Here is a 24,803-nt window from a genome sequence, read left to right on the forward strand (position 1 = left end):
TGGCATGACATTTGTCCAAAGTCCTTTTTGGACTCCCTGCTAAGCTCCCTCTCTGGCCCAGTGATGACTACAAACTGGAAATCGCACTTCTGCGCAGTTAGCCTACGGCATCTGCTCCACGGAGAGACTAGCTATGCTCCTCACGCCTCCTTGAGGACAGCTCCTATAACTAAGGTGCACCGAACCCATTTCACAGGTGGGGCAGCTAGTGAGCCTGTCTCACTCAGCCTGCCACACTGAAGTCACTGGGGTGTAGGATGGCAGCGCCCTCCCCCTCTGCAGTAAGTCACTTGAGTAGCCTCTTTTGAGACTTTGTTTTGGCGGTGGTCTGGAAACAGTAACTGGTGCTGGCCTTCCCATAATCTACTTCCTATTTCTCCTTCGGAGAGAGGGCTGAGCCAGGAAGCTGGGCATGGGGTCTGCATCTAATGCACAAGAAGCTTTCTCTCAAAGGAGAGGAGAGACCTGTGGTACAGGCAGGGTCTTAAGACATCGGCTCATTTGCTCTGGGCTGGAGTGAGCAACACAGCTGGTTAGGCCACCTATCTCATGCTGATCACAAGCTCCGATGGGCAATTATAAATGTCTTTGATTAATAAAAAATGGGGTGATGAATGAATAGTTAATCAATGCAGTCTGGCAGGAAGCGTCTCTCAGAACCTGGGCGGTGGTGGGGCAGGGGTGGGGGGTGGGCGTCCAGTAGGGGTTGGGGGACCAAGGAAAAGGGTCCTTGGGGGTGAAAGGCAAGGCTACCTCCAATGACGGTTTCCGATAAGCACCTCTGTCCTAATCCTGGCTCCCTGGTTTTACGGTGGGGTTTTCCTGGCAGCTCTGGGGATAAAGCTTGGAGTGGGGGGTCAGCTGATGAACAAGTGGGAAAGCAGTGTGTTCTGTGCCCACCCAAGTGGACACGGCGAAGAGCTGGAAACACTATGTGAGTGCATCCAAGTGCTCTGAACTGTGCCCTGGATCTCGATGGCTGAACCAGTGCCTGGAACTGTGTGAAGACTAGCTCGTTAGGGGCGGCAGAGGCAGGGTTACCTAAAGGCGTAAAACCAGGCAAAAGAGAGCAATCGACCCTGCACGGATCCTAGACAGAAGTTGAGGTAGGAAAAAAAGAAGAGGTTAAAAAAAAAAAATGAAGTGGTGGAGACAGGGGGCGGGTCCCAAACCCTTCCGGGAGGGGCGAGCGGGAGGAGGCGAGGAGGGGACTGGGAGGGGCGACAAGAGCAGGGAAACCCAGCCAAGGCGCCTTGGAGAACTGTTCGATTAGCCGGCTGGGCTGTGCGAACGCACGCGAGTAGAACCGGGTGAGAGAGTGGGTCGAGTCAGGCCGCGCCGGGCCGGGCCGGGCTGGATCGGGTCGGGCAGAGACTGGTAGGCAGGCGGTCTGGTGGCAGTGGGGCTTCGGGGACAGCTATCTGCGAGAGAGCGGCTGCGGAATAGGGCCCGACCTCTGGGCCTGGTGGAAATTGATGGATGTTGGTAGAGGCAGTGGTGGATGGGGATTGTGGTCTGGGGATTGTGGTCTTAGATAAGGGTCTGGTTGGTATATTTTTGCATAGTGACCAACTAGCCAAGCGATCTTGAGGCTAGTTCATAAATCCTTCAGAAAATTTTATTTCTCTATGATGCATTGAAGAGCTCCAGCGGCTAGACGGAGCCTTTGCATTACCTACAGGAACTGCTCTTTTTTTTTTTCTGAGACAGGGGTTCTGTGTTGTTTTGGAGGCTGTCCTGGAGCTCGCTTTGTAGACCAGGCTGGCCTCGAACTCACAGAGATCCGCCCGCCTCTGCCTTCCCAGTGCTGGGATTAAAGGTATCGCCTCCAACGCCCCGGCCAGGAACTGCTCTTGTAGTGAACTGTGTTTCGATTTTCAAGTTAGGGGTTCCTAACTTGTAATGTCCCCTCCCCCTCATACTTTGGGCAGGATAGACTTTTCCTCTATGGCATGCTTTGTGGTTGAAACCCGCCATATCTTCTTACTCATGGGTGGTTCACAGATGCCATGAATGAGGAGATGTGGACAGTATCGGGGTTTTTTGTTTGTTTTTGTTTTTCCGTGTTTGGGAATGAACTCCAGATAACGTTCTATGTCTAGGTCGCATTCCCTTGTCATGTATGAAAGTTTTCACTTCCCAAAGCGTCATGCCCTCTTCCTGAGGACCCGTTTCCTCACTGCTGCTTTCCCACAAGCTTCCTGTATCAGGCTGTTTCTGTCTTATTTTCCAGGATCCAGACAAATCAATTCCATGGTACCCCTCGGCCAGCCCAGAGACAGCTGGAGCAAGAGGGCTCTTTGAAGTCGAGGGCTTGCCAAAGGAATTTTCCACACATCACTACCAGTGGTCATCTCAGAGGGTTAGGCTAGGATTTGTGGATCCACTTCACCTCAGACCATGGCAAGCCGGGGCCTGCCCCTTTACTTGGCCACCCTCTTGACTGGGCTGCTGGAATGCATTGGTTTTGCTGGTGTCCTCTTTGGCTGGACTTCGCTGTTGTTTGTGTTCAAAAAAGAAGGCTACTTTGCAGAGCCCTGGGAACAGAACTGCTCTCATAGTAGTAATGCAACAGGACCCCCTGGTAAGGACACAGAGGGCCTTTCTTTTCTTTCTTTCTTTCTTTCTTTCTTTCTTTCTTTCTTTCTTTCTTTCTTTCTTTCTTTCCTTCCTTCCTTCCTTCCTTCCTTCCTTCCTTCCTTCTTTCTTTCTTTCTTTCTTTCTTTCTTTCTTTCTTTCTTTCTTTCTTTCTTTCTTCTTAAAGGAAGCTGTGCCTGGTTCCTGGGAGGTAGAAGAGAGCAGGGAGGACTCCATTCCTTACTTTTGTTGCCAGCCTTTTTTTTTGTTTTTTTGTTTTTTGTTTTTTGTTTTTTGTTTTTTGTTTTTTGTTTTTTTGAGACAGGGTTTCTCTGTCTTGTTTAGGAGGCTGTCCTGAAGCTCTCTCTGTAGACCAGGCTGGCCTCGAACTCGCAGAGATCCACCTGCCTCTGCCTCCCGAGTGCTGGGATTAAAGGCGTGCGCCACCAACGCCAGCTGTTGCCAGCCTTTCTATGAGGGAGAGGTTGTCAGAATCCTCTGTGTAGAGGGGGTCAGGGAAGGAAGCATCAGATTTTAAAGGGCCCCTAGGGACCTCTATGTTTTAATGCAACCTGACAGTCAGCTTTCTGATGAGCAAAGTTGTTCAGGATAGAGGGCAGCCTTGTCTGGGAACTAACCTGGTGGGAAGGTTGGGTGATTCCAATTTTGGCTCAGGTAACCTGGGTTCCTAAGAGCTTTTCTTTGCCAGACTCCAAAGCTCAGGATGAGAAGTTTTCACTCATCTTCACCCTGGCATCCTTCATGAACAACTTCATGACCTTCCCTACTGGCTATATCTTTGACCGCTTCAAGACTACTGTGGCCCGCCTTATAGCCATGTAAGTCTAAAGCTCCAGCCTGGGCAGAGGTGCGGGGAAGAGCCATCCTCTCCCCATGCCCTTGAGGGAGAAGAGCCATCCTCTCCCCATACCCTTGAGGGAGAAGAGCCATCCTCTCCCCATACCCTTGAGGGAGAAGAGCCATCCTCTCCCCATACCCTTGGTTCCCTTTTCTTTGCTCTTTCCCCTGTAGGCAGTAATGTATTATCCTGTTACATGCTCAACTTCCTGAGAGGCCAGGGTTACAAAATTAGCAAAATGTTTGGTGATGCTATCTGCTTTCCTTGTCCCTGGAATCCTCAGTCTCATTTCTAGCAGGGCCTCACATCGAGGCAGCTCAGGCTGTGTCTTCATTCCCCCCCCATCATTTTCTGGGTTACCCCAACGGTGGAATTTCAGGTTCCCTCTGACTAAGATGGTTCTTGCAGTGGGGGGTTTCCCTCGCAGAGGAGCCAGAGACCTCATGTTGCTTTTACAAGGTTCTGCTGTCTCCTGATCACTATAATGCTCACGGCCGGCCGAGTTCACTGATAAGCAGGCTTTGCTGATCCCTGATGTAGCCTAGAGCAGGAGCATGAATTGGAAGAGCTGTGAGAAGGAAGGGAAAGCAGAAAGTAAAGCAAGCTCCTTACACATTAAGCTTTTGGGAGAATAGTGCGTGTAAGTCACACAGAGCTTGATTTTTTTAGTTTCCTTTCGTCTCTTGCCCACCATGTGTCCTTTGAACTTCTTTATGGTATGGATTTTGTTATCTATCTTTACAAAGTCCTCCTCCACTAAGGGGGCCCCAGAACCTTAGGGTTTACCCTGGAATCACTTGAACTTTTTTTTTTTAATGTTGCTGGAAATGGAACCCAGTGCTTCATGTATGCCAGGCAAGTGTCTACTTATGTGTTGGTTACTTTTCGGTTGCTGTGATAAAAAACCAACCAAACAAACAAACAACAAAAAAGAAATGAAAAAAGAATACATGACCAAGGCAACTTACAAAAGGAAGCATTTCATTGGGCTTATGGTTCCAGAGTCTATGATGGGGGGGGGGGGGGGAGAGGCATGACCTTAGGCAATTGGAACAGCAGATAAGAGCTCACATCTGGATCCACAAGCAGGAAACAGAGAGTACACTGGGGGTTGTTTCAGGCTTTGGAAGTATCAAAGTCAGCCACCAGTGACACATCTCTTCCAACAAGGCCATGCCTTCTAGTCCTTTCTACCTACTGAGAACCAAGTATATTAATGTATGGATCGATGGGGGGGACACTTTCATTTAAGCCACAACTTCTAAGCCACACTCCTAGGTGCGGAACTCAATGATTTTGAGCTTGGAATCTAGATCAGTATGACCAGGCACGTCCAACTCTTCTGACATTGCAACACCAAGTTGTCACCTGAACTCTCAACTACCACAAAGTCCAATTACACACAAACACACACACAATCTTGATAACATTTTTTTTTTGCTAAATCTATGATTCTGTTAGCTCGAATTCATAGCTGTTCTTGGTTGCTTGTGGTAACTAACCCTTCCGTTTTCCAGAAAGGCCAGTGAGGCCCAGAGAAAGGCAGCACTGAGTCCACAGTCTTATCTGGAGGAGGAATTAGAATTCAAGGTTTTGATTTGCAGATTAGGCACCAGGCCTCCTTCCTCAGGGGTTGGCCTCAGGACCAGAGAGCCTGTTCTCTGCCCACTGTGCTCCTGGCCCTTCCACATCTTATTGTCAGTTGAGCATTGTCTTAATTGATTTCCTTTACTAGGATAAAATACCCGACAAAAGCAACTTAAAGCCCTTTCTCGCAGTTCCAGGTTACCCTCCATCATGGTGGGGAAGTCACAGCAGCAGCAGGAGTTCTAGGGAGCCGTTCACATGCATCAGTAGTCAAGCTGTTCCTTGTTTTCTGTAGCCCAGGTACCCCTGCCATGGGAATAGTTCACCCAAGTCAGGATGGGTCTTCCCAAATCAGCTAATGGACTCACCTCATTGCCAGGTGATGCTAGGTTCTCATCAGGTTTACAATTGGGTTTTTCTATCAGACTGTCTGTGGAGTCCTAGGTTCTCATCAAGTTTACAATTGGGTTTTACTATCAGACTATCAATCTGTGGAGTCAGGTCCACATCTCAGTCTATTGGGACTTCTCTGGCGCTGAGCCTCTCAGAAGTGTGTGAGCCTCTGGAGTTCCTTGGCTGAGGATGCTGTGAAGTCTTACCTAGTCTTGGATGTCGAGCAGACTCCTGTCCTGCCTTCATGTTTCTTTTAATCGGATGCGTCTGTTTTTCAGATTTTTATACACATGCGCCACACTCATCGTTGCCTTCACCTCTGCAGGTGAGTGCTGGGGTGAAAGGGAGAGAGGAGCATGGGGAGTGGATGGATGGGACAGGTGTGGAAGGCAAAGGGCCCAGGGTATTTTTCAGAGATCCACAATTTGAAAGAACCCCTAAGAGTTGCTGAGTTGTTGCTTGTCTGTGAAAAACTTACCCCCCTGAGGAAAGAATTGTATCTACACAGTATTAAAATGCTTTCTTGCTTTTTGTAACATGCAGGATTTTTGAAAACATCTTCATTTAGCAGAATCAAAATTGTCAACCCTGTTTCATGCAAAAAATTGCTTCTGATGATTACTATAAAATAAGTCTGGGAGACGGGAGGTGGTCCTCGTAATCCCAGCACTTGGGAAGCAGACACAGGCAGATCTCAGTGAGTTCGAGGACAGCTAGGGCTGTTACACAGAGAAACCCTGTTTCAAAAGACAAAACAAAACAAAAAAACCACAAACAAACAAACAAAAAGAAGCAGGGAATTCCAGTCTTCTCTGTTTTTTCTTCTTTCTTTCTTTCTTTCTTTCTTTCTTTCTTTCTTTCTTTCTTTCTTTCTTTTTTTTTGGTTTTTTGAGACAGGGTTTCTCTGTGGCTTTGGAGGCTGTCCTGGAACTAGCCCTTGTAGACTCACAGAGATCCGCCTGGCTCTGCCTCCCTAGTGCTGGGATTAAAGGCATGCACCACCAATGCCCGGCTTGTTTTTTCTTTTTTTTTTATATGGAATAGAAAACTGAGAGGAGCTGAGGAGAGGGAGGGAGGGAGAGTAACTTCAGGTCCTTTCTCACAGTCTGAAGGCTTGCTTGAGGCCACAGATAATATGTGGGAAGTGGGCCTGGAAGCCAGTGGTTAGGCTGGTCAAGAGGTAACTCCCAACATTCTTCCTCGGGGTCAGATTAGGTGGCTTAGTTTTGGGCGTTGAGACATAAAGATATGTAAATCCATTGCATAACAGCTGTGTTGGAGCCAGCTGACAACATGAGGGAGGCTCCATTTGTGTTTAGCAAGCCCAGGGCCTGAGTGTTTTGGTCCAAACAAATCTCATCGGAGTCATATTTGTAAGCCTTGAGAAAATTCCCCGTTTTTAGTTTTATTATTATTTATTTGTGTAGACATGTGTGTAGACATGTGTGCTCACTTGAGTGTGCATGCAGAGTGTGTGTACATGTAAGTAGAAGCCAGAAGTGTATCTTAGGCACCTCAGATGCCTCGTGTTTTTGAGGCAGCCTCTCTCGGTTTACCTAGAGCTTGATGATCAAGCCATACTTCCTGGCTATGGATATTCATGCCTGCAGGGCATCTCCCCAGCTGTCTTAGTCCATGTCCTATGGCTGTGAAGAGACACCATGACCACAGCAGTTCATAAAAAGAAAGCATTAATTGGGGCTGGCTTACAGTTCAGAGATTTAGTTCATTATCAGCATGGCGGGCAGCATGCAGGCAGACATGGTGCTGGAGAGGTAACTGAGAGTTCTATGACTGGATCCACAGGCAGCAGGAAGAGTGAGACTCTGGGCCTGGCTTGGGCTTCTGAAACACCAAAGCCCACCTCCCCAGTGACACACTTCCTTCAACAAGGCCACACCTCCTAGCCCATGTCAAGGAGCTCCACTCCCTAATGACCAAGCATTCAAATCTATGAGCCTGTGGGGGCCATCCTTGTTCAAACTGACATGCGAGCCCAGCAAAAGTCCCTCGTCCTTCATTAATCAAGACTTTTATTTCAGGATGAGTATTGAGGCTACGTGATTTTATTATGAAACTGATCTCCAATCTTTAGCTCGTTAGGAGAGATATACATTTGTTAACGACAGAAAGTGAATGACAAATAGTGTGACTCATTTCTAAAATCATCTCTTCTCAGAGCTTAGGTATAGAACAATAGTTACTCAGGAGGATGCTGTATGATGATGGTAAAGGTGCTTGCCACCAAGTCTAATGACCTGAGTTTGGTTCCCAGGACCAATTGGTAGAAGGAGAGAACCAACTCCTACAAGTTGTCCTCTGGCCTTCACACATACACACACACACACACACACACACACACACACACACACACACACACACACACACACAAATGTGGAAAACAAACAAAAAAACCCTAGGATGCTAGTACAAACCTAATATGCCAACAAGCTTGGGATTACCTGGTACAAGAATTCCCTCCCACCCCCCAACTGCTCCATTCAGGGTTTCTCTGTATAGTTCTGGCTGTCCTGGAACTCTCTCTCTCTCTCTGTAGACCAGGTTGTCTCAAACTCAGAGATCTGCCTGCCTCTTTCTCCCCAGTGCTGTGGCTAAAGGTGTGTGCCATCACTGTCTAGCCAAAATGGTTCTTTTTAAAACATCACTTTTTCAGTGATTTTTGAGTCATTTAGAGACTACCCAACACGGAGGCCTGTTGCTTACATGTCAGTTTTGCTTGCTTGTTTTTGTTGTTGTTTTGTTTGGAACCAGGAACAGGCTTACTCATGCAGCATTTCTAATGCCAATCTCGCCACAACGAGAGCGCTCAGATTCTCACAAACAAAGGGAAAGGTCACAGGCATTTTTCTCTCAGTTTTCACAGTGCTCCAGTGTGGCCGGGCAGAGTCTGTTGTTTCTATGTAGCAGGAGAGGAGAGAGAGGCAGATTCAGAAGGTAGCTCGAGGTCAGGGCTATGCAGTGATTTTGAGGCTGGACTTGGGGACTGACTCCAGAGTCCTCCTCTGCCACAGGGATGGAGCGAGCATTCAGGGTCTCCCAGAGACCCAGGACCATCTTTGGTGAGAAGAGGGTCTCAGGACACCTCATGAGGCACGACTGGGGAGTCTATTGACCATTCCCTAAAGCAGGTTGGTGAATCAAGCTCCAAGGGCTCTGCGTTGTTGGGAGTCTGAAGGTGGTGAGAGCTGGAGCCTCCTGAGGGGAGTTTGTCCAACTTCTGGGGCTTTGGGCTACAAGGAAATCACCATTCCTGTGACTTTTATGGTTCCAGACTCTGCCCTGCTGCTCTTCCTGGCCATGCCCATGCTTGCGGTTGGAGGAATCCTGTTTCTCATCACCAACCTACAGGTGTGAGCCTGCGTCCCTCTTCTTTATCCCAGGAACCTGGGGGAGATGGGGACATCATTTGTTTCCAGAGGGGTAAAAGGGTCTTGGGGTATTAAACATACATGACCCAAGCTGGATGCTAAGGAGGGAAAATAACTGTTTCGTGAATGAATAAGTCAGCTAGACTTGTCTTCTCCAGATTGGGAATCTCTTTGGCAAACACCGCTCAACCATCATCACCCTCTACAATGGAGCATTTGACTCCTCCTCAGTTGTCTTCCTCATCATTAAGGTAAAATACCCGTAGCTGGGGACAGCCCAGTGACTAAAGTGCCTGCCGGGTGAGCACAGGTACCCAAGTTAGATTCCCAGAACACATGTGAAAAAGCAGTGTTCTGGTGTGCTTTGTAATTCCCATGTGGGGTGTTGGAAGCAGGTAAATCGCTGTGGTTAGCTTCGTTTACTTAGCAAATCACAAGGCCAGTGAGAGACCCTGTTGCCTGAGGAATGATGCCAGAGTCTGTCCCTGGCTTCCATACACTGTCACACACATATTCACACATGTCCTACTATTACTCAACATTTATTGAGCCTTGAGCCCTTATTTACTCCAGATACTTGTCTTGTCATGATTCCTGCCAGCCTTCCATGCAGGCACTATTTAAATGCCATTCCTTAGGTGACACATTTCAGTCTCTGGGAGATCATGATGCTTTCAAAAGCTCTGTGCTGGTAACTATGGTGTTTGAACTTGCACTTAGGCCTGTTTGTTTTAGAGTTGAGCTTGTGAACACCATATCCCCTCTTTAAATTTAAGTATACTCTTTGCTTAGTTCAGAAGAAAAATGTGGTCATGACATCCTTGAGTCAGGGCTGGGCAGAAGTTGGGAACCCTGTGGAAGGGGACATTTCCTACTGTGAGCTTCAGCTTTGGAAACTGCATAGGAAGGGCTAGTGGGGACATTAGAGACCACACAAGGGCCTCTCTGTCTCTCCCAAGGGCCAGCCATGAGTGTCAGGAGAACAAACTGTTGGCAAGGATGTTAGTAGCCCCATTAACAACCATTCTGCTAATGGTTTTGGTTTCATTAAGTAATTGCTGTTATTATTTAAGACAAGGCCTCTTAAGCTGGCCCAAGACTCACTGTGTAGTCCAGTTTGCTCTCAAACACACGATCATTCTTTCTCGACTTTCTAAGTGCCAGGATTACAGACATGCGTCATGACACCCAGCTTCAATTAATTTGTGTGAGACAGCATCTGACTGTGTAGGGCAGGCTGGACTGAATTTTGTAGCCCAGGCTGGCCTCAAACTCTCTGTCATCCTGCCTTAGGCTCTCTGGTACTGAGGCTACAGGCAGGAATCACCATACCTGGATTTGCTAATGGTTTTTGTGTTTTAAGTCATCGCTAACAGTTTTATCTGGCTAGTGCCTTACCTAATGCATAGGATGAATTCTGATTGGTCTAAGGTAACCACGGCATACTCTGTCTCTACTACCAGTGACAGGTAGAGATGGGCATGTCTTCAAGCCCTTGCAAATGAGACAAAGCAGGTGTATAGTGTCTAACTCCAGGGGACGTTGCCTCCTTGAAGGAGGGTAAGAGCAGAGCTGAAAGAAAACTTTTAGGCTGGGATTAGCTCAGTTAGAATGCCTGTCTCGCATGCACAAAGCCCAGGGTTCAAACCCCAGCTCTGCATAATCAGACTTCCTGGCATGCCTGTAATCCTAGCACAAGGGAGATGAAGAAGAGAGGATCAGAAGTTCAAGGTCGTTTTACACAGTGAACTTGGAGCCTGCCTAGCCTACCAAGACCTTGTCTCAACAACAAACAGAAGCCCTCTTCCTGAAAGGCACAGTTTCTCAGTTCTTCCTCTTTGAAGGCTGCAGTGGGACGGAAGGTGTATTAGGTGACACTGTAGTGACCACACTCCAATGATGAGGCAACAAGCTGGGGCACAGTGACCGAGCAGCGTGGGTGAAAATGGTGGATCCGAAACTGTTCAACCCGGGACTCTCTCTGGGCTTTTATTAGACCATGCATGGGCTCGTGAACCTCACTTAGTCCCATGGGTGCCGTGGGTAGAGAGTCTGAGTTTCCCGGGGCTCGCTAGACCCTCTGCTGCTGGCGCAAGAGCCACTCTCCAGGTTCCTTTTCCTTGATGTATCCGCTCTCCGGAGGTGGAGGTGAAGGACTGGAGCAGGAGAGGGATTCCTAGTTTAGTATGACTCAGCTGCTTCCTCTATGGAAACAGACCTCAGTGTCACCCTCCGTACAACTTAGAACCTTATCGAGGAATTTAGAGGTTCTCTTTGTTATGAGAGTCACTCAGGAGAGCCCAGGGGAAGCTGGGTAGTTTCCCACAGATGTGTTTTATAAGCTGAACTCTTGTGTGAAGAGTTGGACAAAAGGACTTCTTGCTGCTCAAGAGGAATAGCATTAGGCTAAAAGATCTCGGAGAGTCATGTGCGGAGGTTCCACAAGACTGTAGGGCCAGGTGCCAAGATGTCCCCTGCTTCTCACCGGACCCTGGGTGAAGGAATTTGAGGACCAGGAGTCCTTGGGCAGTTCCAGGATGACTGTCAGGAGGCTGTGATGAAGTTTTTTGGAAATGGGGCTTCCAGTTTCTGCCTCCTACACTTTTCACTTGTGATAAATACATGTAGCATAAAATTTGCTATAAGAATTTTAAAAGATTATCTATTGATGGAGTGTGTGTGTGTGTGTGTGTGTGTGTGTGTGTGTGTGTGTCACAGCATGTCTGTGGAGGTCAGAAAGACACCTTGAAGGAGTCTGTCCATCATTGGGTTGTGGGTGTTGAACTCAGATTATCAAGCTTAGCAGGAAGCCCCTTTGCCCACTGGATCATCCTGCTGAGCCATGCCATTTTTTTTACGTGTACAGTTAAATAGTTTTAAGGACACTTATGCTGCAGAGCAACCAATACCATCATTCATCTCCAAAATTTTCACGTCATGAAGTTGAAACCCTGTACCTGTTAACACAAGTCCCTCATTACTTCCACCCTGGTTCCAGCCTCTTACAGTTGCCATTTTATGAGTTTGACTCCCCCAGGAATCTCTTGTAGGTAGAACGACACGGAATTTGTCTTTATGTGACTGGCTGTCCTCACTTGCTGTCTCAAGGTTCATCTGCTTTGTGCTGTTTGCTGTGATAGCCTTCCTTCTTTTAAAGGCTGAATAAGACTCCATCAAGTGGCTTTACCACATTTTGTTCATGCATTCACTTACCCACGGACACCCTTTCTCTCCACTTTTGACTATGGTCCGCAGTGCTCTTGTGAGCACTGGCGTAATTCTGATGTGTTGCTCCTTTCTCCGCAGCTCCTTCATGAACGGGACATCAGCCTCAGGGCCTCCTTCCTTTTCCTGTCTGTCTGCAGTGTCTGGCATGTTGGGCGCACTTTTTTCCTGATGCCTCGGGGACACATCCCTTACCCACTGCCACCCAACTACAGTTATGGGTAAGCATGATTGGCCAGTGCCCCACCTGATCCGAGGCAGGAAATGATTAAGCCTGTTATAGAAGAGTGTATTAGCTACCTCTGCACAGGAAGCATACCAAGCCTTCCTTCCTTCCTTCCTTCCTTCCTTCCTTCCTTCCTTCCTCCCTTCCTTCCTTCCTTCCTTCCTTCCTCCCTTCTTCCCTCCCTCCCTCCCATTCATTCTTTCTTTCTTTTTAAGGATTTACTCATTTTTATTTCATGCATAGGAGTGTTTTGCCTGTGTAAATGCATGTATACCATGTGTGTGCTTGGTGCCCCTGGAGGTCAGAAAAAGGTGTCAGATCCCCTAGAACTAGAGTTACAGATGGGTGTGAGCTGCCATGTGGGTGCTGGGAACCAAGCCTGGATCCTCTGGAAGAGCAGAAAGTCCTCGTAATGGATGAGCTGTCTCTCCAGCTCCTAAGAATTTATTTCTTACATCAGAGCCAGACTGGGATGATCTTACCTCTGATCATCTGATGTGTTAGCGGGGAGCCGGCTGGTCTGCCATGCCTGAGCTTACATTGGGTTTGGAGTGACAGGCATGTTGGTGTCACAGGCTAATGCTCCAGCAGGCTTGCTTGGGTGTGTGCACACAGTGGTTCCAGGGTTCAGAGAAGGGGCAGAGATGCCCACAGTTTGTGGAGGTTTCTACTTGGAATTGGTGTGTCACTCATGTGCTACATTCTCTTGGCTGAAGCAGTTCACGTGTCTAGCCTTGGTGACGGCGAGAAATGGTCTGAGTCCATTGCCAAGGACCAAGACAGGGGAGGTGGATGCCACAATCAGGTCGGCTGTCAGTTACAGGGAGCCGCCCACTCGCTGTTTGTTATGACCCATGTGCTCTTCTTTCTCATGGTCACCTTTCCCGCTGACAGCCTTGCCTTTGTCTTCCAACTGAGAACACGAGGCTCTGAGGGGTAAGATGGAGCCCTTGTGACAGATCCACCCTCTTCTTACATATTTCCAGAGTACTCCAAGCTTGCCTGCTTATGAGAATCAATCAGATCATTACAACAAAAAATAAAATGGGAAAATGGAAACCTGGCCCTTAGCCAGCAGGCATCCTGATTTAATTGGCCTGGCTGCCCCTTGTCCATCGAGGTTGTCCAAAAGCAGTTCCACGTGCAGTCAGATGAGGATCCTCCGCACTGCTCTCCCGGGCCGGGTTCTGGTCAGGCTCACAGTCCTCGCCCTGGCTGCCCGGGCTTCTGTTTCCATAGCTTGTGCTCCAGGTTTGGCACCAGAAAGGAAGAGAAGAAGACAGCTGAGCACGAAACCAAGGAGCTGCAGTCAAAGGAATTTCTTTCACCAAAGGAAGGTGAGTTCTGCAGGTTCACCCATGTCCCCTGAAGACACCTGCAGCCCTGTACTGGTCTGTTCTTACCAGGACGTCTTCCAGGGGTTCAGAATGGGCCCAGGCCAGGCAAAGAAGAACCCATAAGCATTTTCTCAATCCCCTCACTTCAGAGAGGGTCCAGAGAGGCAGGACCTTTGTCTTTTCAGTGTTTGCTTCTTACCTTATCCACATACTTCAGCTCTCGTCACGCTGAAATCTACCTCCCGCTGCCTAACCCCACACCCTGTTCTTGTCCTCTCTTGGGATTCCAGGGCATCAAGGCTGCCGTCTGTGTCTTCATTTCTTTATGTCTCTTGGATTTGACCTCTTTCCATCTCTGCCACTTCCTCCTTTCCCTCTTCTGTCTGCTCTGGGTCTTTGGTTATGAATATTATAAACCATTGCCTGCTGCAGTAGAAGTAAAAATAGGAGGAGGAGGAGGGAGGGAATGGAGAGAGGCAGGTCATAGGGCAGAAGTAGCAGCTGGGCAGAGGAAAGCATTTTCTAGAACAGGAAAGTTAATAGAATTACATTGTATTTGAGATCGTTTTTTCTATATGAGCAGATTTTAGCTGTTCTTGGCACACAAAAAATGGGCAACAATATGAGATGATGGATATGTTAATTTTCTTTGCTATGGTAACCATTTTACTATCTATATGTACCCGATGACAGCATGTTGTATGCCTTAAATACACACAATGCAATTTATTTGTTAAAAAAAAGAATAGGGTCCAGGGATGTAGCTCAGTCAGTAGAGTCCTTGCCTAGCACGTGCAAGGCTTTGGGTTCAATCCTAGCACGGCATATATCTGGGCATAGTGGAAAGGGGGAGTCAGAGGTTCAATGTCAACCTTAGCTACATAGTGAGTTCAGTGCCAGTCTGGGTTACATAAGACCCCGTCTCAAACAGTCAAAAGAGTAAGAGGACTGTGGGAAGTCTCATATAGTCAAGAGGAAAGTGAATTGCCAGGCTACAGAGGTATGGAACCAAGCTGCCTCTGGGCATCCCTGTAGTCTTTAGCCAGCCTACCTGCTTAGGTCAACTGGGTGAGGAACAGAGCATTTAATTCATGGTCTCAACTGGACCAGGGATAACAAGGGAGTCCTAAGGAAAAGAGGGATTCTGGGACCCAGAGAAAGGCAAGGGTACACAGAGCAGACCAGAACAATCGCTGCCCATCGCCAATGCCCACTTTGTCCCAGTGCTCTCCTCGTCTTTCACGTCACCATCCTGGCTGAGAAAGATCAGGAAGGTACCGTGCAAGAAGTGTCATTGAGTAGGCGGTGAGAGGCAGATCAGATTTCAGGACACGGAAGAACAGGAGGAGAGCCATCCAAGGTGGAAGGTCAAGATGACAAATCATGGTGGAGGGGCCAGGGGAGTTCAGGTAGCTCATAGAAGACAAGCGTGGAAGGTGAGCTTAGGCCAGAGACTGTCTCGTTAAGGGTCACTCTCCTCTTCCCTGTCATTTATGCCCAGTTCCTTCTTTCTCCATCAGAGAACTCTGGACCAGGGCAGCCGCAGGAGACGCAGCAGGAGCCGCAGGAGCAGCAGCAGCAGCAGCAGGAGCAATGCTCATTTCGCAGCTGTGTGCTCTCTCGTCGATTCGTCCTGCATGTGGTGTGGTTGTCCACCATCCAGTTGTGGCACTACCTCTTCATCGGCACTCTCAACTCTCTGTTAACCAGCTTGGCTGGCAACGACAGTGTACAAGGTATGTGGTGGGCTTGGGAGCAGTCCTTCAGTGGGTCTCAGGTAGGGACTCAGGAACTGGTGCTGAGCCAGCAAAGCTGTGTGATCCAGGAGGGTTTCTCAGGGTCTGGGGAGGAGGGCTGGAGAAGAGAAAGTCAGGATGGCAGAGTCCTCTCTTGTAAATTACCCTGAAAACTTCTTCTCGCCCAACCCCTCTCTGCAGTCAGCGCCTTCACAAATGCCTTCGCCATCACCCAGTTTTTTGGGGTGCTGTGTGCGCCCTGGAATGGCTTGCTCATGGACCGCCTTAAACAGAAGTATCAGAAGGAAGCCAAAAAGACAGGTGAGGCTGGAGCCAGTGATCGTCACAGACTTCCACAGTCAGCTTTGCCTTTAGCCTTTCTCTCCGCTCTTGTTCATCCACCCACTCAACCCTGGGCCGTACATTTTGTGTCAGCCACAGTACCAGACCCATGAGGATTTAGCATGAGATAGGTGTATCTTGTCTTCCCAAGCTGTTCCTAATGCAGAGGGTAGAGAAAGTAATCATGTAGTTACAATTAGTGAGTTACAGATGCTCTGTGACCGATAGAGTGCTGATTCTATGATGAGGCAAAGTCACACCCATACAGCCGTTCTGAATCTACTTTCATTGTCTACAGATTGCAGCACTTTACTGGATAGTGGGCTTTCTGTTAGATCTGAGCATATTTGAGGTAGCATACACTGAGCCATGATACCCCATAGGCTAAGTATATTCAATGCGTTTTCAACTTGATGGTATTTTTGGCTTCTGATGGATTTTTCTGGATATAGCTCCATTGTGAGTCAGGGAGACTCTGCTAACATTCGGTGGGCTCTGGACACTAAGATGGGTGTGTCACCTGTTGTGGGTGAGGCAGGGTTGCTAGGGAAGGTAGAGGGAGCAGTACCTAAAGTAGGACGGAAAAGATGAAGAAGGGAGGAAAGGGAGAGGAGCCCGCTGGTGGCCGAGGAACGCAGTGGCATGGCAATTGGGGAAAGAGAAGGCATTCAGGAATCTAGACACTTCTGGCAAGTGATTCAAGCTAACTAAAGTGCGGAGTGCATGAGAGTTGCAGGAAAATCCTGCAGGACTCGGGCTCCTCCACATTGCCTTAGAGAGTTAGAACATGGTCCTTGGGTGTGATTGGCAGAACACAAGGATGCTGGGACATTGCACCCTTGGGAGCTGGGGGAAGGGATAAAGGGAGAGAGTACAGTTTATTGTTTGCTCTGCCTGCTTCCTCCTTTCAGCTCTCTATACCCTAACCCCCAGGCACTATTTTAAAATCAAGTTTAGACAGTATGCCGTATTTACTAGCAAATACTTCATAGGTTCTCCTTAACAAACAGAGTCTCTCTTAAATAAACGTCACTGTGAAAATCCCCAATGGTCTCTTAATTTTTTTAAATATGCAGCTGCTCTTCAGATCTCCCTGACTGTCCTTCTCAGTACCTTGACTCATGACTGACTTGTTCAGTGTCTCAACACAAAGTCCACACAAAGTTGAAAGGAGAAAGGTCAAATTGATGTGTCTTTGCATCTTTATTTATTTATTTTAATATTTATCTATTTAAGACAGGGTCTCATCTAGCCTAGGCTAGCCTCCTAGTTGCTATAATAATCAAGGCTGGCCTTGAACCCACTATGCACTTGAGGCCTTGGACTTCTGATCCTTCTGCTGTTACTTCCCAGGTGCTGGGATTACAGGCTTACCACCATGCCCAGCTAACTGACTTTTTTCCTCTTCCTTTTCTGGTACTGGGAAAAGAGCCCCCGAGGCTCCTGCATGCTAAGCAAATACTTTACCACTGAGTTATAGCCCCGGCTCCAGTACTCTTCCTTTACGATTTACGTCAGTTATTTGTTGAAGAAAGCGGGATATTTTTCCTGTCAGATTTCCCACATTTGGACTTGGCATCCTTCATGTATTTCGTGAATGGGCTTCTTTGATTGGGCATTTCCTGTAAATAGGCAGATTCGAAACTTGGAGGAGACTCATTTTTTTTTTCTGGCAAGAATAAGTAGAAACGGAGTTGTGGCCTTTCTCTAGTTCCTTTGCAGGCCACTGCTATCCACTGTCTTTGTTGTTATGACGCTGACATAGGTCAGATGCTTCAGAATTTGACAGTCTGATCCATCCATTATAAAGCTTCCCATCAGCCTGAGCAGATAACGATTTTGCAACCACTGTGATCAATTTAAGACCCATGATTTGATTAGGGTGCTATTTCCATCTTCCCTCCAGAAGACACAGTTTCTCGTGCTGCTTTTTGTGCTGAAGTAAACACTTGCCTTCTTCCTGTTTAACCAGTTTCAGGATGATGAGTTGGTGCCTTAGGGACGTCACACCGCACCAGAGACAAGTGGAACGGCTGTGCCATGGAGTCCAGCTGGGTCCACACTTAGGCTCAATGGTCTCATTTTGTGTCTAAGTTTTTAAAACTTTTTTTCTTTTAACCTTTTTTTTTTTTGAGAATTTCAAATGTGTATGCCATGAGATAGAATCACACCTGATTTGTTTTTCATTTTGAGAAAAGATTGCTTTGTTTGAAAAACAGTTTAATCACACAGTGTATCTAACATGTTCCCATCCTCCTCTGCCTTCTTCAGTGCTGGAGATGGGGCTCAGGGCTACTCACGTGTGCTCTGAACCACAATCCCATAGGCCCTTACTATTCTTCTTTAGATTCCTTAGATTCCTTCCTTCCTTGTTTTTTTTTTTTTTTTTTTTTTGAGATAGGCTCTCGCTATGTAGCCCTGACTGGCCTGGGACTCAGAGAGCTCTATCTGCTTCTTCCTGAGTGCTGAGGTTAAAGGCGTGTGCTAACATGCCTACTTTAAAGTATTTTTTATTCTGTTTATTTATTTTGTGTGTGGGGGGTGCACCCGTGAAGTTCAGAGGACAACTTGTGGGACTCAGTTCTCTCATTCCGCCAGCAAGGCTTGGTGACAGGCATCCTTACCTGCTGAGCCATCCCATAGCCATTCTTCTTCAAGCTCACGTTTACCCGTCTTTGGCCACACATTTGGGACCCTCAGACATGACATTAAGTTTAGACAGTGTCCTTGCCTTCTAGTGCAGTAAGAGGTTTGAGTCTGTCCCATTGGGCATGCTCCTGCCCCAAACATGAAACTGGCCGTTTGTCCAGCTAGTCTTGGGTCTCTGTTGGAAACGGCATTTAGAGACCTCAGGTTGGGTGCTTGCTCTCTCCTTGTATGCTTATTCTTTTTAAAATTAATTTAAAGTGAGCATGCAGTGCTGTAGGCTTCATTATGGCATTTCATACATTTAGTACACACTATTATCCATCTCTCACCCCACTGCCCTCTACTTCCCCCTGCCTCCTCCCTGCTGGCCCTCTTCCTGCCTCTCCCAATAGTCTCTTTCTGTTTTTATGTCATCCTCTCTCATAGGGGGTATTTGTGCAGCTTCAGTGACCCCACACACATGCTCAAACAGGAACATGCATGCACACTCTGGTGTATGAAAGCTCCATCCTTCCCACCTGTACCAATATGCAGACATCTCCACTTCCTCTTCCACCTTTACCTGACCACCTCCACGCCCCAGTTTCTTCACTGCCAGCCCGCTTCCCTTTTCTCCAAGCTCATTCACACCAGCGTAAGGAAAGCAGCATTACACCCCCCACACACACAGACACACACACACAGACACACAGATATACAGACACACACACACACACACACACGTGTGCACTCACACACATGCACACACATACATGCACACAGGCGCGCGCACACAAACACGAGTCCAACAGGACATAGTTATGGTCATTGGTCTCGTTTGTTGTTGTTTCTGATATTTTGGGATTGCTTTGCTTGCCTCCTTCCTGTTTGAATTTTACTGAAAACATTTCACAAGTTAAGCATTTACATGTCCTCAAAACTAAAACTGGGAAACAGGATGTTTAGTTTCTTCTTGTTTTCCTTCATTTCCTCCTTTCGGTGAGCATTTCTATTGCTTTTCTTTACAATACAATAAGCACCTCCATACGATAGGCTTACATATGCCCCTTTCTTAGATAAAATGCTGAGTACTGTCTACATTGCAGATGTGCAGTTACCGTTTCTCCGGCACTTTCTTTTGAGACCCTCCTCACTGCTGTAACTGCTGCCCAGATCTCTGTTATGTGGCCGGCTTGGACTTGGTACCACGCCCCTCTGCTGATGACAGTTTAGATTGTTTCCAGTCCTTTGCCATCACCAGTTGTGTTACAAGTGACAATGATAATAATAGTAGCCATCTTCATCATCTCTGATTCTGGGTGGCCTCTGTTTAGAGGCCACTGCATCTGTGAGTGAGTTAGGGAGCCCTAGGGAACTGGGAAGAGCAGACCCGTTTGATTGACATATAGGTGGGGAGTCATCAACAGCAAGGAGTTGGTGTTGAGATGCGGCCTGGTTCTGATGGGATAGTCCTGATCTTTCTGGCTTTTCCTGCTCTCCCTTGGGCTCAACCCCAGACACCTTCTCTTCCCTCCTGAACCAGGTTCCTCCTCCTCGACTGCAGCTCTCTGCTCCACGGTGCCTTCGCTGGCCTTGACGTCTCTGCTGTGCCTGGGTTTTATCCTGTGCGCCTCCATCCCTGTCATCCAGCTGCAGTATGCTACCTTCATCCTGCAAGTGGTCAGCCGCTCCTTCCTCTACGGCTGCAACGCCGCCTTCCTCACGCTGGCGTAAGTGGGGAAGAGGGAAGCAGGCTGGCCTTGAAGACGTTGTGGAGTGGGATGGGCCTGGAGGGCCAGGTGAGGGTGGTACGTGGAAGGCTGGAGATTGACACCGGACAGGAGGGTGGAGCATCCCACACGGGGGCCTTTGTGTCTAGTGACAGTCCCTGTCTACAAGGCGAGCTCTTGGTCACTCTCCTCCACTCTTCTGCTCTAACTCCCCCACAGAAGAGTTAGAAAGGTATTTCCCCTTCTTTGTGTCCTTGGCACTCCATCCTTGCTTCCTTTGGTAGCACCTGCATCTGTCTTTTCCTTAAGACCTTCCCAGACACAGGCTGGGTCTGGGTCCCCTCTGTTTTCCCCGAGCCTACTACAATGCCTGTGTCTTATGGTTAGAAGGCCTGAGCCAAGCGGGAGAAGGAAGGGCTTGTGTGGGTGACTGAAGGGCAGGCCTAGGAGCTGGCTCACGAACACTCTTCAATGCCAGGCCCCTGCTTGGAGCCACAGGGCTGTATAATTCACTGAAACCTGTCTTTTCCTTCCCCTAGATTTCCTTCAGAGCATTTTGGAAAGCTATTTGGGCTGGTGATGGCTTTGTCAGCTGTTGTGTCTTTGTTGCAGTTTCCTCTGTTCAAGCTCTCCCCCCAGAACATCGCCGTTTATGTGAGTACCGTGCAGGGCACAGGCATTCGTGTGTGTGTGTGTGTGTGTGTGCGCGTGCGTGCGTGCCGTGGGGCCCTTGACTAGAAAGGATACCCAGGCTGAACCTACTGCCTAGGGCCCCAGCAGGGGGCACCCTAAGCTGTCTCAAGAGGCCTGGATGTGTCAGAGGCTTGCATAGAGCAGAAACAGTAACATTCAAGGTTTCGCTTCTCAAACTAGGGTGACAGGCAGAAACCTGGCTCAAGTTGGGGTTTCCTAAAATCAAAGGATTAACATGGTGCCACTTCCCAGAGAGCCTGTGCTTTTCATAGGTCTGGAGAAGAATAATTGATTGTGACTGTGTATTTAAATATATGTTACTCCAGAATAGGATGCAAAATCCTCTCAGAATTTCAAGTGAAAGGGTCTCCCACATCCAGTCAGTGCAGGCCAACCTTGGCTTCTCTATGGAGACTATGGCATAGACTACATTTGTCTCAGGGCAGGAGCTTCATACTTTCACCCCTGGGCCCCATACTCAGTGCATGCTAATGGCCTAGCCCTAGGAGGAAGCTCCAGTTCTCCAGCTTTGGGGAAAATTGGGCATCAAAGAGATTAAATGACTTACAAACTCAGATACTCAAGAGTCACACACAGCTCAGATGTAGAAGTCTCTGTACTTGGGAGTCAGAGTTCTGGCCACTCGTGACCCTGTTTGCCCCATTAAAAAGAGATCATCAGGGTAGGAAAGATGGATCAGTGGGTAAGGGTGCTTGCTGCCAAGTTTGGCAATTTCAGTTCGATCCCTAGGGCCCCATGGTGGAAGGAGAGAGCCAACTGCTACAAGCTGCCCTCTGACCTCTGAAAGGGCTCCATAGCACTTGAACTTACACACACACACACACACACACACACACACACACCACACAAATAAATATGCATCTTTTAGATCAAAGTGTAATGCAAGTGTTAAATCTTCACTAGGAGTAACAAAGCAAAGCTACACTTAAAAACCAAGGGAATTTTCCTCGATTGTGAAATCAGGACACCTAACTCAGTATTTAGTTGTAGTCTAACAGATGCCTCCCCAGCTCCTCGGTGACTGCCGCAGGTCACTGAGTGCTCTCCAGGCCACTGTTGCCCCACCCATGAAGTGGGCTTAGTGGGATTGCAAGTGGCTTACTGGTAGAGTGATTCCTCAGCATGCACAAGGCCCTGAGCACAGCCCTCAGGGATGAATAAGTCATGTGTGGTGGTACATGCCTGTAATTCCAGCATTTGGGAGATGGGCTAGACTTTCAAGGTCAGCCTGAGGCACATGAGATTTAACTCAAGAAAGACGAAGTTGGGAAAATAAACCACAAGTTCTTCAGGTCAGGTCAGCTTGGCGTCTGGGTGGAGACATGGACCCAGTAGGACTTCTGTTGGTGATAGGTGCAGCTCAGAGTTACTGAACTGATCCCTCCTTCCTGTCTTCCCAGGTGTCAATGGGGCTTGCCATTCTTCTGACCTTGGCCCATCCCTTCCTGGTGTACCGAGAGTGCCGCCCTGAGAAAACAAAACCGTCTGTGACTCCCTAGCCCAGAAGCCCTCACCATCTAAGAGCCTTGATGGTGCTTTTCCAGATCCTTCGTCACCTTTGAAGATGCAGTGTCCACAAAGACTTTGCCTACCCAGGAGAACTGTACTAAGCAGCCATAGGTTTTTCTGTTTTGTTTGTTTTTTGTTTGTTTGTTTTTCAAGACAGAGTTTCTGTGCATAACAGTTTTGGTTATCCTGGAACTCACTTTGTTAATCAGGCTGGCCTTGAACCTGAACTCCCTGAGACCTGCCTGCCTCTCCCTCCTGAGTGCTGGGATTAAAGTCTTGTGCCACCAATGGCAGCATTTTTTTTTTAAACAAACAAACCAGGCATTTAAGTGCCATCTAGGACTTCTGATGACCAAGAGGAAAATTTCAGGGACCAAGCGACTTGCATCCATGTAAATTCTCCCTGGTTTGGGAGCAGGAAGTTACTCCTTGCCCTGGGCCTCAGCAGTGGAGGGGGAGATATGTTGCCGAGGCCCATACATGCAGAATATCTGCTACTAGCTGGATTTCCAGGACAACTGTGAGGTCATTATGGCTTCGGTTGTCCCACCTGACATTTAGTTGCAGCACCGAGAGCCACTCTGGCTGCCTCAGAGGCACACTTTTGTTAGAGAATACTCCATGAGCTTTTGGGGAAAGAGGAGCACACAGAGGTCACTGGGCCCAAGTCCCCCACCCCCTTCTGCTGGTGGATGACCTGGGGCTGACCCCTCCAGGCCAGAGCATCTCCTTTTTCCCCATGAGTAAATGCTAGAGCTTGGACTCAAAGATTGTTTTTGGAATTGATATCATATTACCCCAAAGCATTTGGGAACCAGCTAGCCAAAATGATTTTGGGCACTCCCCTTTACCCATTGTGTGTGTGTGTGTGTGTGTGTGTGTGTGTGTGTGTGTGTGGTGTGTGAGCAATGTCTTCTCTTCAGGAAGAGGGATGTTTATTGACCTAAGGCATCATATATATTATATATAATTATCTTGGGGCTGGAGAGATGGCTTAGCTCTCAAGAGCACTGGCTGCTTTTCCAGAGGTCCTAGGTTTGCTTTCTAGAACTCACGGTGACTCACAAACTGTAACTCCAGTCCCTCCATGGGCATTGCATGCTTGTGCACAGACATATATGCATACAAAACACCCATACACATTAAATAAATACATTTTCTAGAGGATAGTTTTATACAACAATAAAGTCTCTATATTTAAGGCAACTGTTGTTTCCACCTCTTTGGGTTTGTGTGAGCATGCGCTTGCACATGTGTGTGTGCTTGTGGGGAGGTGCCATCCTTGGGGACTGGATGCAGGGCAGAGGTGGAGGGATCTTGCTGCACACTGTAGGATGGCATCTTGACACAGAATTAGGATGCAGGGGTGGAGCCAGCTTCTGGGTCCTGGGATGTGGACTCTCAGAGTCCCTCCCATTCCTCTCCACACCCTTCAACCTCAGTCAACACCCTGTGTGCCAAACTCATAGCACTAGTTGTAGTCAGATTGTCTCAGGATAGCCTCAGTTCTGTTACCAGCACTTGGGAAAGCCCCACAAGCATTGCGTCACAGTTCTTTCACCTGCAAGAGGCAGTCAATCATTTCTGTCCTGGAGAGTGATGGGGAGAAGGAAAGTGGAAGCAAATGATTGCCACTTCTTTACTTACTCAGGACTGGATGAAAGAAGGGGAGATAGAGATATGTAGGGAGGCAAGATGGGAGGATCTGGAACATCCCAGCTGTTTTTATTCTACCTGGCAAAGAGGGAAGCTTGAAAAGGATAATGGGAAGAGAGAGTCAGCTGACAGAGTCATCCATCCGTCCATCCATCCATCCATCCATCCACCCATCCATCCATCCATCCATCCATCCATCCATCCATCCATCCATCCATCCTTCTATCCATCTATGCAGTAATTCAGCAAGTGTTTACTGTCTTTACAATACACCCAATGCTGTCTTGGGTGCTAGGGGTGGAGGGATGCTCAGGAAGACAGCTCCTCTGTCTTGTGTTGGGATTCTAAAACAGTTGTTCACAGTGGTCTAGGAACCTGGATCTATAGATAGATAACAGAGTTCTAAGGTGTGGTTTTAGCCTTGTAACTCAGCTCAGAAGCATCTAGATCGGTGGTTCTCATCCTTCCTAATACTGCAACCCTTTAATACTGTTCCTCATGTTGTAATGGCCCCCAACCACAAATTATTTTGTTACTGCAGTTTTGATACTGGTATGAATCACAATGTGCAGGATATCTGATATGTGACCCCCCCCAAAAAAGGGTTACAACTCACAGGTTGAGAACCTCTGATCAAAAGGCTCACAAGACAATTCTAGGCTCCAGCCTGGCATTCAAGGCTTCCTGCAGTATGATCCCTCAACCTTCCCTCCTCCCTTTCCACCTTCAGGAGAGCACAGTCCATTCTGTGGACCAAAGCCTCTGGTCTCTGTGTCTATGTACACTGGTTCCTCTGTGTAGGCTGTCAGTTTTCTCTACTTGGGAAACCTATCATGTTCAAATCTCCAGAAGTCCTTCCTTGGGCTTTTCGGCAGCATGGGGTCTCCATCACTTG

General features: G+C 48.0%; 1 protein-coding gene across 4 annotated transcripts; it reads left to right on the plus strand.

Moving 5' to 3' along the window:
- The first annotated feature begins 1,215 nt into the window (after positions 1 to 1,215).
- On the plus strand, positions 1,216 to 23,458 carry Slc43a3 (solute carrier family 43 member 3). 4 transcript variants are annotated; one of them, XM_040745720.1, is made up of 14 exons: positions 1,216 to 1,310; positions 2,234 to 2,584; positions 3,287 to 3,416; positions 5,695 to 5,741; positions 8,709 to 8,785; positions 8,964 to 9,056; positions 12,112 to 12,251; positions 13,151 to 13,192; positions 13,496 to 13,593; positions 15,114 to 15,329; positions 15,531 to 15,650; positions 19,843 to 20,029; positions 20,569 to 20,683; positions 22,144 to 23,458. In XM_040745720.1, the coding sequence occupies exons 2-14, from the start codon at positions 2,401 to 2,403 to the stop codon at positions 22,240 to 22,242; spliced, it is 1,548 nt and encodes a 515-aa protein (XP_040601654.1). In that variant the 5' UTR covers positions 1,216 to 1,310; positions 2,234 to 2,400; the 3' UTR covers positions 22,243 to 23,458. The 4 variants fall into 4 exon arrangements, with proteins under 4 accessions (XP_040601654.1, XP_040601656.1, XP_040601657.1 ...); XM_040745721.1 differs by lacking the exon at positions 1,216 to 1,310 and adding an exon at positions 1,358 to 1,377; XM_040745722.1 differs by lacking the exon at positions 13,151 to 13,192.
- Positions 23,459 to 24,803: the final 1,345 nt, after the last annotated feature.

This window comes from Mesocricetus auratus, unplaced genomic scaffold (genome assembly GCF_017639785.1).
Source record: "Mesocricetus auratus isolate SY011 unplaced genomic scaffold, BCM_Maur_2.0 Super-Scaffold_100004, whole genome shotgun sequence".
NCBI classification, from domain to species: Eukaryota; Metazoa; Chordata; class Mammalia; order Rodentia; family Cricetidae; genus Mesocricetus; species Mesocricetus auratus.